Source organism: Ovis aries, chromosome 4 (genome assembly GCF_016772045.2).
Source record: "Ovis aries strain OAR_USU_Benz2616 breed Rambouillet chromosome 4, ARS-UI_Ramb_v3.0, whole genome shotgun sequence".
NCBI classification, from domain to species: Eukaryota; Metazoa; Chordata; class Mammalia; order Artiodactyla; family Bovidae; genus Ovis; species Ovis aries.
The window spans coordinates 120,201,923-120,214,484 of NC_056057.1; the positions used below are offsets into that span (position 1 = coordinate 120,201,923).

General features: G+C 49.0%; 1 protein-coding gene across 12 annotated transcripts in view; it reads left to right on the forward strand.

Annotated features, from left to right (window-relative positions):
* Window positions 1-12,562, forward strand: part of DNAJB6 (DnaJ heat shock protein family (Hsp40) member B6) — a 58,235-nt gene that overhangs the window by 15,480 nt on the left and 30,193 nt on the right. For 11 of the 12 annotated variants that reach the window (XM_042249100.2, XM_060415241.1, XM_060415240.1 and 8 more), the window contains 2 exons: window positions 11,217-11,307; window positions 12,175-12,284. In XM_042249100.2, coding sequence (XP_042105034.1) covers window positions 11,243-11,307; window positions 12,175-12,284 — 175 coding nt within the window. In that variant the 5' untranslated portion in view covers window positions 11,217-11,242. Of the gene's footprint in view, window positions 1-3,927; window positions 4,127-11,216; window positions 11,308-12,174; window positions 12,285-12,562 lie in introns of all 12 variants that reach the window. The other variant, XM_042249102.2, reaches the window with a different exon arrangement.

Sequence of the window (12,562 nt, forward strand, 5' to 3'; positions counted from 1 at the left end):
AAACTTAAAAAAAGTGAAATAAACGAAGAAAAGAGAAGGTGGTGAAGGCAAGAATGGTGCACGGAAGGACAGTTTAGAGCCTGATGGAGGGAAGGGGCTTCCTGCATTTGTCAAGAAAAGAAGTTGGTGCTTCTGTCATAGATTATAAGGTGTTTTTCAGACTTTCATTTTTAGGGAGACATACAAAGAACAGTTGACTCCTTTTGTTTCAGTATCCTACTTAATAAGTAAGTGTTGGAGAGTGCTTTAGAGGGCAAGCTTGCGCCTATCCTTTTATTAGAGTAAAATTTTTGCTTTATTTCTGAACTGAAAAAAGGTGAATTTTAAAAATACTTCATTATTAAAGTGAGGGGAGTTTCTGGAAAAAGGACTAAAAGGTTAAATTTTTAAGTGTTGTAGTATATATCAGAGTAGAGAAGGTTCCGTCTAATTTATATTCTAAACCTTACTTCAAAAGCTATACCTCACTTAGGCATAGTTTGGTTTTCTCTGAAAATTGCTAACCTGTTTGTAAGGACGTCTCGATTATTCTAAATAAAAAGCAGCAATCATCGCATTTGGCTGTGAGGCGGTGGCTCTATTTGTGTGTCAGAATACTCCAGGTATTTTAGGGTTCTTAAACTCAGGTGCAAAGATCACATGTCTTTGGAATGGTGATTTCTTACGGCAGCATGTGATTTTGTGTCTCTTGAAATTTTTATCCTACCTTTTTCACCAAGAGGTGGGGAAATGGCAGCCCACAGCGGAGCCTGGCAGGCAACAGTCCGTGGGGTCACAAAGAGTCGGACACGACTGAGTGACTATCACTCACTCTTTCACTGTGTGTGCTGGTGCACTGGGCCCTCCTGTGAGGGCCTTTGGGCAGACCTGGAATTTTCCGTCGTGTGCTTCTGTGACTGTAGAGTTGTCTTGGACCCAGAGTGCTCGGAAAATAGTGGTGGAACTGGATCCTTTTTTCCTGGTTTATCTGTGCCCCTTCTGTGGTTAATAATGGAATCCGGAGGTTAGGGGAGTTTAGAGAACAATATAGCTAGCGTGCAGATTCAGTTCACAAGTACCAGGACTGATGAAATACCAATACGTGCCATGTATTATTTTAATGAAAGGAAGTTAGTCATACCTGTAAGTGTCTAATGGGTGATGATTGCCAGATGAGAGAATGGTCTTGGATCTTGAGTTATAGAGGAAATAAATTTCCTTGTTTGTTTCTGGAATACTTTAAGGCATGTTGAGTAAGAACAAGACACAGAAGATGATGGTTTGTGATAAGGAATGACAGTTGGTCTCTGTCTTCGTCCCCTGCTCTCTGTGCTGCATCCCATTCATCAGATACTGAGATGATGTGGAGGAACTTGTCCACGTCTGCCATCTGCTTCTTTTTAAACTCGCCCCCTTTCCATTAAGCAGTAGTATTGCACAAAATTAGTTCCATGTCACAACATGAATTCAACATTTAAACAACGTGTTTACTTTAAAGTTTCTCCACTTGGAAGTTAGAAGGTAACAAGTATTTTGATTTGCTGCTTTTTTTAAGCTGAACAATAGAGAATGTCTTCAAGAGAAATTGCATAACGTGAAACACTGTGTAATAGGTAGCAGCCTGTGGGGCAAAGCTCTCTGGAAGGAGGAACGTCGATTTTCCCCCTTCAGCTCCATTTCCAACATGGAGTCTCTTGGATTGGAAAGGAGTAAGGAGCATTTTTATTGCAAGCAGTGAGGTTTCTTAGGTGTTAGATGGAGAGATAGCAGAACAGTCTTCTGGGTGGGAAGACGGTTATTTAAAAATTTTTTTGCTGTGCTGTGTGGCATGCGGGATCTTGGTTCCCCAGCCAGGGATCAGACCTGTGCCTCCTGCAGGGGGATTGAGGAGCCCAGGCCACTGGGCTGCCGAGGAATTCTCAAGGTTGTCAGGGTAGCCCAGTTACCCAGTTTTAATTTGCGTGGATGGGCAAGATTTGGGACAGAATAGCCAAAGGACTCAGTGCAGAGATGTCTTTGTCACACCCCGAGCTTGAGGAACGTGGCTCGGGGTCATCGTGTAGAGGCAGGAAGGCCGATGTGTTGGCACAAAAGTTCTTTAGTGTCTATGAGACCATGGGGCCTGTGTAATGACTTGGAAATTCTTCTTTAGAAACTCAGTAGAGACACAGGGTTATAACTTAAAAGGAACTAGTTAAGCAGTTCAAGAAACTTGGCTTTTCAGAGCTGAGTCACAGGGCTTTTCAGAGCTGAGTCACAGGGCACCTCTCCTGGATGGATATTTGTGACTGTCACCTGAGGTGCTTGTTCAGAACCTTGCATATGAATAGTTGAGGAAGACGGAAAGGAAGTGCTTCTCTGAGTGGGCCATTGTAAGTTAAATTCTACACATACATCCTGAGACCGCCACCTGCCCTGCCCGCCCCCCCCCCATGACCGCTGAGATGAGCGACCCAAGCTGAGGAGCGAGAGCCTTTGAAGATTACAGCTCTGTCTCAAGTGTTGGCGACGTTGTGGTGTATGCCCCGTGAGACCTGTACAGTCACTCTCACTGTCAGAAGAAGGGGCGTCCCTGGGAAGCCCTTTCTGAGCTACAAAGGGCTGTAGGGAAGAGTTAGCTGAGGGCCCATCTTGCTCACCGAGGCACAGCATGAATGGAGGAGAAGCCCAGGTGCTCACGGCTGTTGTTGGGCGCGGCAGGGGAGCTGTGTGTGGCCCTGGGAAGGCTCGGCCGCTCGCTGCTGGCATGGGCGCTGCTGTCATCCTTTCCTTTTCTTGTAAAAGGGAAAATCCTCTTCAGATTTCTTGCAATTGTCAAAAACAGGTACTAAATGTGGGTTATTTTTTAAGAATTCTTTTTTTTTTTTTAATTACATACTTGGCTGCACCAGGTCTCAGTTGTGGCATGGGGGATTTAGTGGTGGCGTGCCAACTCCCAGCCGTGACCGTGGGATCCAGTTCCCCAGCCTGGGCCCTGCGTTGGGAGTGTGGAGGCCCAGCCACTGGACCGCCAGGGAAGTTCCATATAGGTCTTTCTTAAAGGTGAAGTGTTGTGGTGAGAGCTCTTGAAAAGCAGGGGACACCTGTGTTACTGAACTGGCCGAGGGGTGAGAGACTGCAACAACTGGACGTTCATTCTGGCGACTCCTCTTTATCAGTTGTGCGCCTCTCCTTCCAGGGTGCCTTGAGACAGTGGCTAATTACCATGTGAACCATGCGTGGTGGTAAGCGCAGACAAGCATCCCTTGTTTCAGCGTTCACTATTCTGGCTTGGATGTGTGCAGCAGTAGTTCAGGCCCAGGCAGACCCTGGTTTATAGTGGCTCCCTGCAGTGCAGGTGCAGCCTTTTTTTCCCTGAGCAAGTCGGTGGTTTGTGACAGCCTCGCGTCCATCAAGTCTATTGGCCCCGTTTTTCTCAAAGCATTTGCTCATTGTGTGACTGTCAGTTTGGTGATTCTCACAGTATTTCAGGGCTTTTCATGATTACGTTAATGATCTGAGATCAGTGATCTCTGATGTCACTGTTGTGATTGTTTCAGGCCCTTCTAAGACCATCGAAGACCCTGTGTTCTGACTGCTTCACCAGCCCCACCCTCTTCCTCCCCCTCCTCAGGCCTCCCTGTTCCCTGAGACACAACAATACTGAAATTAGGCCAGTTAGATCTCTGCAGTGGGCTCTTCAAGTGAAAGGAAGAGTCTCCCTCTCATTTTAAATTAGAAGCCAGGAATGAAGATGTTCACTGACAAAAGGCCTGTGGAAAGCTGGAGCTAGGCCTCTTGTGCCGAATAGCCAGGTTCTGAATGCAAAGAAAAGATTCTTGAAGGAAAGTGCTACTCCAGTGAACACATGAGTGGTGAGAAAGCAAAATCGCCTTACTGCTGTAGTGGAGAAAGTTTTCGTGGTCTGCCAAAGCCCAGGCGTGGCTCTAACTCTTCAGTTGTGTGCAGGCTGACAGAGATGAGGAAGCTGCTGGGAAAGTCTGAAGCTGGCAGAAGCTGGTTCATGAAGTTTGAGGAAAAGCTGTCTGTAACGTCAAGCGCAAGGTGAAGCAGCAGCTGCTGACGTGGAAGCTGCAACGTTATCCAGAAGATCCAGCTCAGATCCCTGGAGAAGGCGGCTGCACGGAGCAGCAGATTTTCAGTGTAGGTGAGTCAGCCTGATGCTGGAAGGAGACACTGTTGGACGCTCACACTAGAGAGAAGTCGGCGCCTGTCTTCAGAGCGTCTGAGGACAGGCGGGCTCTCTGTGAGAGGCTAACGTGGCGCGGGACTTGGAGGTGAAGCCAGTGCTCGGCGGCCATCTGGGAGTCCTGGGGCCCTTGTGAGTTACGCTGAAGCTGCTCTGCCTGCGCTCTGGAACCGAACAGAGCCTGGATGACAGCACAGCTGTCGGCAGCGCGGCTCCCTGGATGTTTCACACCCACTGCTGAGGCCTGCTGCTCGGGTTAAAACATTCTTTCAGAAGTTACTGCTCACTGACCATGACCCAAGAACTCCGGAGATATATAGTGAGATTCATGTTGTTTCGGTCCAGCTAGCACAACCTCCATTCTGCAGCCCATGGGTCAAGGAGTGATTTTAGACTTTCCAGTCTTGTTATTTAAGAAATACACTTTGTAAGGCTATTGGTGCCATAGGCAGTGATTCCTCTGATGAACTGGACAGAGTCAATTGAAAACTCTCAGAGAAGGACTCACCATTCTAGATGCTGTTAAGAATATTTGCACTTCATGGGAAGAGGTTGAAACACCAACTAATTATAATTAATAGGAGTTTGGGATAAGTTGGTTCTGACCTTCATGGATGACTCGGGGGTTCAAGACTCAGTGGAGGAAGTAAGGGCAGATGTGGTGGAGACAGCTGGAGAGCTAGACTTAGAGGTGGACCCTGAAGATGGGACTGGACTGCTGCAGCCCTGCAAGAACCTGTGAGGGGATGAGGGGTTGCTTCTTTAAAAGAATGCGCAAAGAAAGTGGTTTCTTGAGATGGAATCTGCTCCTGTTGAAGATGTTCTGAAGATTGTTGGCTTAACAGCAGATTGAGAATATTACATAAACTTAGTTGAAAAAGCAGTGGCAGTATTTGAGGATTGAGTCCAATTTTGAAAGACATTTGAAAGATGGCATAGGCTGGCTCCAGTCACGGCATGGCCTGGTGGCATAGGCTGGGTCCATAAACTTATTTCTTTACCCACTGTGTCTATAACCTCTCTCCAACACCGTTCATACTTAATTGTGTATGCCTAAGTTTTTTTTTTTAACGTCTGTCTTCTGAACTTGGTAACTTGGTCCCAAAAGTGTCACGATTGTTATTGCGTAGTAAATATACATAAATTTGCTCAGAATTACTTTAGTTTTTACTGAGAATGAATGTGTTGATGGTATAATTGGTACCCAAAAGGTTTTGATCTGTTGAGTCAGTGGGCCAAGATACCCAAGGTGGAGTGTACCAGGCAAGCCGTGGACTTCACTTATCTGGAGAGCCACAGTCGCACAAAGGGAACGGCAGGAGAGAGGACGAGGCTGCAGGCCTGAAAAGGCCGTGGCTTGGCCCAGTTTGTGTTGACCATCAAGTTCCGAGGTTTCCCAGGAGAGCTAACACAGCGCTGACAACTTAGAGAAGGGAAAAACAGTAGTGGGGTCCACTGTGCCTCCTGCAGTGGAAGGGTGGAGAGCTGACCCCTGGACCACCAGGCCATCCCTGGTGTCTGCACTTGAAACGCGTGACAGTCACTCAGGTTACCAGAGACGAATACTAGGGATTGAAGGTGTAGATAAGGAGTACAGTTAACACTGCGGCACGCCATGTGAGCTTCCCCGGTGGCTCTGGTGGCCAAGAGTCAAGCGTGAATCCTGAGTTCTCATCATGAGGAAAAAGTGCTTTTCTGTTTCTTTCATTTTGTGTTTATATGAGATGGTGGTGGTGGTTTAGTTGCTAAGTCACGTCTGACTCTCTTGTGACCCCATGAGCTGTAGCCTGCCAGGCTACAGGCCCCTCTGACCATGGGATTTCCCAGGGAAGAATACTGGAGTGGGTTGCCAGTTCCTTCTCTAGGAGATCTTCCTGACCCAGGGATCAAACCCAAGTCTCCTGCATTGGCGGGCAGGTTCTTTACCGCTGAGCCCCCAGGGAAGCCCCATATGAGATGATAGGTGTTCACTAAACTGATTGTGGTGATCAGCTTGTGATTCTGTACACCTGAAATGTTTATAGTGGTATATGCCAGTTATGTCTCAGTGAAACTGGAAGGAAAAATACACGCCAGATGTTCAGAATCCCTTCTGATCTGTGGGTGTTCCATCAGTTTTGTTCTGGTGTCATTTTGACGTAGTTGTACTTTCTTCTCTTTTTGTCTTATTTTTAACTTTTTATTTTGAAACCACTGTGTATTTATTGGAGAGTTGCGGAGATAATGCAAGAGTTTTCCTGTATGCCTCTTACCGAGCTTTCCTTAGTATAATAACATGTAACCATGGTGTGTTTTTGAAAAATAAAAAATTAGGTTGGTATAGTACTGTTAACTATAGACTTCATTCACATCACACCAGTTTCCTGCCTCACCCCCACCCCCCAACATTCTCTTGCTGCCCCAGATACCAGTCCAGGAGCTCAGACAGTGCTTAGTTATCATTTATTCTTAGTCACTTCCAAGCTGGCACTGCTCCACAGTCTCTCCTTGTTTTTTCCTGACCAGGCCTGCAGTTTTTGCTAGTAGCATCTTTACTCTTGACTGACAACATCTCCTAGGCTCGTCTTGTACCTTTCCTGTTCCAGACCTAGCATTAGCTAGGGCAGCAAAGCGCCATTCCAGGAATCCCCAGTGGAGCCGACCGTGTCCTTTAGAGCTGGTTTTTTCTGGTCTGGACAGCATGTTGTATCTGTTGTGATACTGTTTGCATATTTACAGCTCATCTTGGCTGTGAGAAAAGAGGCTCCCACAGGATTTCAGAAAGGGTGTCTGGTGCCGCCAAAGATGAGAAAAGTGAAGGGGTTTAGGGGTCTACAGTGAACCACACGAAACTGGGTTGGTTTGTTGTGCGTGGGGTGGAGCGGTGTAGAGCGTGGCGAGGGTTTCCAGCCGGGGAGTGGAGTTGTAGGAAGAGGCCAGCTGGGAGTGGGGAGGACAGCGTGAGATGTGGTCATGTTCTATTTGGGGTGTCTTGTCAGACGTCCAAGTGGCTGTGTTGAGAGCCATCTGTCTATTTGTGTCTGAAATGCCAGAGTGAGGCCTATGATTGGGGCTAACAGGAGGGAATCATTGCTCCATAAACGGTAGTTAAATAACAGAGCAGATGAAAGCGCAGGAGTAGGGTGAGAGGGCTCTGAGCCCCCGGCGTTCCCACAGCTGACTGAGGGGAGCAGGCGGGCAGGTGGAATGCAAACTGGGGGCCTGCGAGAAGAAAGCCCACGTGTGCTCGGGCTTGCCAAGTCCGCCAGCCTGAGCCCTGAAAATGTGCCCTGGGGGTTAACGGGGGAAGCGCGTCCTCGTGGCCGTGAAAAAGAGTAAGGTCCAAGTGGTGGACTGGCCGGGTGCTGGCCAGGACTGTGGTGAAGGCGCTTCCTTCCGGGGCAGTCTCCACTGAGAAAGAAAGAGCCCCTGTGGCCGCGTGCCTCTGTCCCCAGGGCTGGTGCTTGTGGAGCTTGTGTGCCCCTCAGCCAGGGCTGGTCCTGAGGGTGGGCGGCTCATCCAGGGGGTGCTGTAGGTGCCAGCAGTGGCCACCTCCGACGGGCATGGAGTCTTCTCCAACACTACAGCTCAGAAGCATCAATTCTTTGGTGCTCAGCTTTCTTTATAGTCCAATTCTCACATCCATACATGACTACCGGAAAAACCATAGCTTTGACTATCCGGACATTTGTTGGCAAAGTAATGTCTCTGCTCTTTAATATGCTGTCTGGGTTGGTCACAGCTTTTCTTCCAAGGAGCAGGTGTCTTTTAATTTTACCATCTGCAGTGATTTTAGAGCCTAAAAAGATAAAGTCTGTCACTGTTTCCATTGTTTCCCCATCTATTTGCCATGAAGTGATGGGACCAGATGCCATGATCTTAGTTTTCTGAATGTTGAGTTTTAAGCCAGGTTTTTCACTTTCCTCACTTTCATCAAGGGCTCTTTAGTTCTTAATTTTCTGCCATAAGGCTGGTATTACCTGTCTATCTGAGGTTATTGATATTTCTCCCAGCGATCTTGATTCCAGCTTGTGCTTCATCCAGCCCAGCATTTCACATGATGTACTACTCTGCATATAAGTTAAATAAACAGGATGACAATATCCAGTCTTGACATAACTCCTTTGCCAGTTTGGAAACAGTCTGTTGTTCCATGTCCAGGTCTAACTGTTGCTTTTTGACTGGCATATAGATTTCTCAGGAGGCAGGTCAGGTGGTCTGGTATTCCCATCTCTTGAAGAATTTTCTACAGTTTGTTGTGATCCACACAGTCAAAGGCTTTCACGTAGTCAGTAAAGCAAAAGGAGATGCTTCTCTGAAATTCTCTTGTTTCTTCAATGATCCAACTGATGTTGGCAATTTCCTCTGCCTTTTCTAAAACCACCTTGAACATCGGGAAGTTCATGGTTCACATTACTGTTGAAGCCCGGCTTGGAGAATTTTGAGCATTACTTTGCTAGTGTGTGAAATGAGCGCGAGAACTAACACCCAAAAAAGACGTGCTTTTCATCATAGGGACTGGAATGCAAAAGTAAGAAGTCAAGAGAACCTGGAGGCACATTTGGCCTTGGAGTACAGAATGAAGCAGGGCAAAGGCTAACAGTTTTGCCAAGAGAAAACACTGGTCATAGCAAACACCCTCTTCCTGCAATACAAGAGAAGACTCTATACATGGACATCACCAGATGGTCAACACTGAAATCAGATAGATCATATTCTTTGCAGCCACAGAATGGAGAAGCTCTATACAGTCAGCAAAAACAAGACCGGGAGCTGACTGTGGCTCAGATCATGAACTCCTTGTTGCCAGATTCAGACTTTAATTGAAGAAAGTAAGGAAAACCACTAGACCATTCAGGTATGACCTAAATCAAATCCTTTACGATTATACACGAAGTGACGAATAAATTCATGGTATTAGATCTGATAGAGTGCCTGAAGAGGTTGGACAGAGGTTCGTGACATTGTACAGGAGGCAGTGAGCAAGACCATCCCCTAGAAAAAGAAATGCAAAACAGGCAAAATGGCTGTCTGAGGAGGCCTTACAAATAGCTGTAGAGAGAAGCTAAAGGCAAAGGAGAAAAGGAAAGATACACCCATTTGAATGTAGCGTTCCAAAGAATAGTGAGGAGAGATAAGAAAGCCTTCCTCAGTGATCAGTGCAAAAGGGGAAAACAACAGAATGGGAAAGACTAGTGATCTTTTCAAGAAAATTAGAGACACCAAGGGAACATTCCATGCAAAGATGGGCTCAATAAAGGACAGAAATGGTATGAACCTAACAGAAGCAGAAGATACTAGGAAGAGGTGGCAAGAATAAACAGAACTATATAATAAAGATCTTTATGGCCCAGTTAATCATGATGATGTGGTCACTCACCTAGAGCCAGACATCCTGGAATGTGAAGTCAAGTGGGCCTTAGGAAGCATCACTATGAACAAAGCTAGTGGAGGTGATGGAATTCCAGCTGAGCTATTTCAAGCCCTAAAAGATGATGTTGGGAAAGTGCTGCACTCAGTATGCCAGCAAATGTGGGAAACGCAGCAGTGGCCACAGGACTGGAAGAGGTCAGTGTTCATTCCAATCCCAAAGGTGGTGCCGAGGAACGCTACAGCCTTTAGAGGGACCTGTATTTTGTGAGTCCTCATCGCAGCCGTTAGTTTCCTGTCCACTAAAACAAGTCCCATCCTGAAAACAGAGCAAAGCTGCCCCCCAATCTCTGGCTCACCATTCTTGGTATAATTAATTCTGTTTCTGGTACTTGAGCTCCTGCTTTCCTGGGCGCTCAGCTGGCTCTTCAGATGTGTGTGCTGGGTTTTTACATAACATTTCTAGGAATTTTGAGTTGGTCAGAGGGGTTTCTGGTTTTGATTCTGCTTTGTCGTCTTATCATTTTCTGCGTGAAGTCCTTGGACTGGTAAGGAGGGCTTTTCCCTGTGTCTTTCTGGCCTTCAGGTAGCAGCCAGCCTCTAAAGTCAAGGAGGGCTGTGCAGGTGGGCGTGCGTGCCTGTGTGCTGAGTCACGGTGCGGCAGGCTTGTGTGTTTCACCGTGAGTTGCTCCCCGGTGTGGAGGAGTGGAAACACAATCCAGCTGTGCACCCTGTGTTGAGAGACTGTGTCCCAGTTGTGGCAGTGTTTATATCTAACCTTAGCAGAACGGGCTCAGGAAGGTTATGGGCTCAGATATTTGTTTACAGTCAGAACATTTCTTCTCAAAATCTGGTCCTAGAATTTGGGGAAAGGCTGCCGAAAGCCTGGCTTCAGTTTAGCGCTCAGTAGCCTGACAGAAGAAGTTGATTTATTGGCTGAAATTGTTCTGTAGGCTTGTGTCGTGTGGGTCTGTTTCGTGTCGGTTGTTGGTCACTGGTTTAGTGAGGTGACTTACCAGTCATGTTGAAGACGGACGCTTGCTGGACTTCACATCTTGAGAGGTGGCAGGTGTGCCGGTCGTGACTGGCATGTGACTCGAGGCCCCATCTTCGTAGAGGAGGTGGAGCGGGGCTCCTGTCCTGTGACTCTCTGCAGGCCCACTCCGAGGCTGCCCTCTCCCTGCGCTGCCAGCAGGGTGGTGCTGTGTGTTCCCACGTCAGATGCTGGAGGCCCAGGAGGCAGTCACAGGGAGAGCCCCGAGTCCGAGCCGGCGGGTGGAATGTGTCTGCGGTTCCTTGTGGCGTCCCCAGGCTGGACACAGGTGTTCGTCAAGTGACTGCAGTCTTACCCAGCACCTGGCATAGGGTGTGAGGAGGGGACAACGCTTTGGTCGGTCTGGACCAGGGACCTGGCAGCTGGTGGGCAGCGGGCCCCAAGGCTGCTGCAGGGTCACCTGTCAGTTTTATTTAGTTGAGGCTATTCTTAGCTTATTTCAAAGCGTTTTTTCCTACATCAGGAAGGGTCTTAGAGTGTAAGACTTGGAAGCGGCTCCCAGATGAGGCTCTGGCCTGACAGGCTGGTGGTTAGTGCCCAGGCGAGGTGACATCTCCTACCTCCTGCTCCGTCTCCCCACCCTGTACCCCCGCTACCAGCCCAGCCTGGGCCGTCTCGTCACTGACCATGGATTTCTGATTGCAGGACTTGTTCCAGCAGCCTGTTAAAACATGGTGGATTACTATGAAGTTCTAGGCGTGCAGAGACACGCCTCGGCCGAGGATATTAAAAAGGCGTAAGTAATCGTGTTCTGAAGGAGTGCATCTGGTCACTGTGGTGTGAGTTTGCACGGCCTGTGGAAACCGAATTGCAGTTTGCGTGCCGTGAGTCTGCTGCGCGCTAGTTGGAATGTTAGGCCCCGGTTGGCAGGTGAGCTTGTGCCCCCTGAGACCTAGGCTCACCTGTCACCCAGGGAGAGGGCCACTTGCTTTCCTCTGGCACTTTATCTTGGGACATGGATTTCATTTTTGCTGGAATTAGATCAAAAGCTCCCCGAAGGTATGAAATCAGCCCAAAGAGCTTTGCTGTTGGACTTGGCAGCGGAGCGGCCCTGGCGCTCACGGGCGCCGCCGCCCCATCCTCAGTGGGCTGCTACCAGCCCCCGTTGTGTGGCCGGCTCGGGCCCGTGGCGGGGTTTGAGCCTGCGCCCCTGTGTCCTCGCTGCAGTCGGTGGCGCGCCTGAGGCGAGTCTCAGGCCGCAGGCAGCCTCAGGGCGCGCTGAGGTCTGTGTAGTTGCCTCGGTGTTAATGTCGAGCAGGACGTGGATGGTGTTTTAGCTATGTCACGGTGGGCCGCGGGAGTTCACACTGTGCCTGGCCACAGCCAGGAGCGGCGCGGTGCAGTGATGGTGCTCTTCTTAAATAAGGTGTGAAAGGCATGAAGACCACCACCAAGAGGGGCGGGCCTGGCTTCTGTGTTCTCCTGCGTTGGTGTGTGTGGGGGGGGGGCGTCACTGGTGCTGCCCCTGGGGGAAGGGCAGGGTGTGCGCCACGCCTGTCTAGTCTCCGCTTAGAGCTTTTGCTTTGGAATGTTTGCTTCATATGATACATTAGGCACCACCCTGGAAGTGGGATGTGATCAGTGCCCTCAACTCCTTTTTAAGATACAGGAAACTGGCACTGAAGTGGCATCCAGATAAAAATCCTGAGAACAAAGAAGAAGCAGAGAGAAAATTCAAGCAAGTAGCTGAGGCGTATGAAGTGTTGTCAGACGGTGAGTGGGGAGCGTGGGGGCTGTGTCCCCGGGTGGGGCCTGCAGAGGAAGGCCTGGCCGAGGGGCTTCGGGGTCGTGAGGGGGGTTTTCTGGGCAGACTGGGTGTCCTGTCCCCGCCAGCCTCCCGATAAGGCCCTGTGAGTGCTGTGTGCCCTGGCCTCTAGGCGTCTCCCGGGCGGCTCTGTAAGTCTGCCTGGCGCCGGAGGCCGCCGGGGCCTCTGGCCCACGTCGCCCTCCTGAGCACCCTGTGCTGAGGTGCTGGCCTCCTGGGAAGGCCC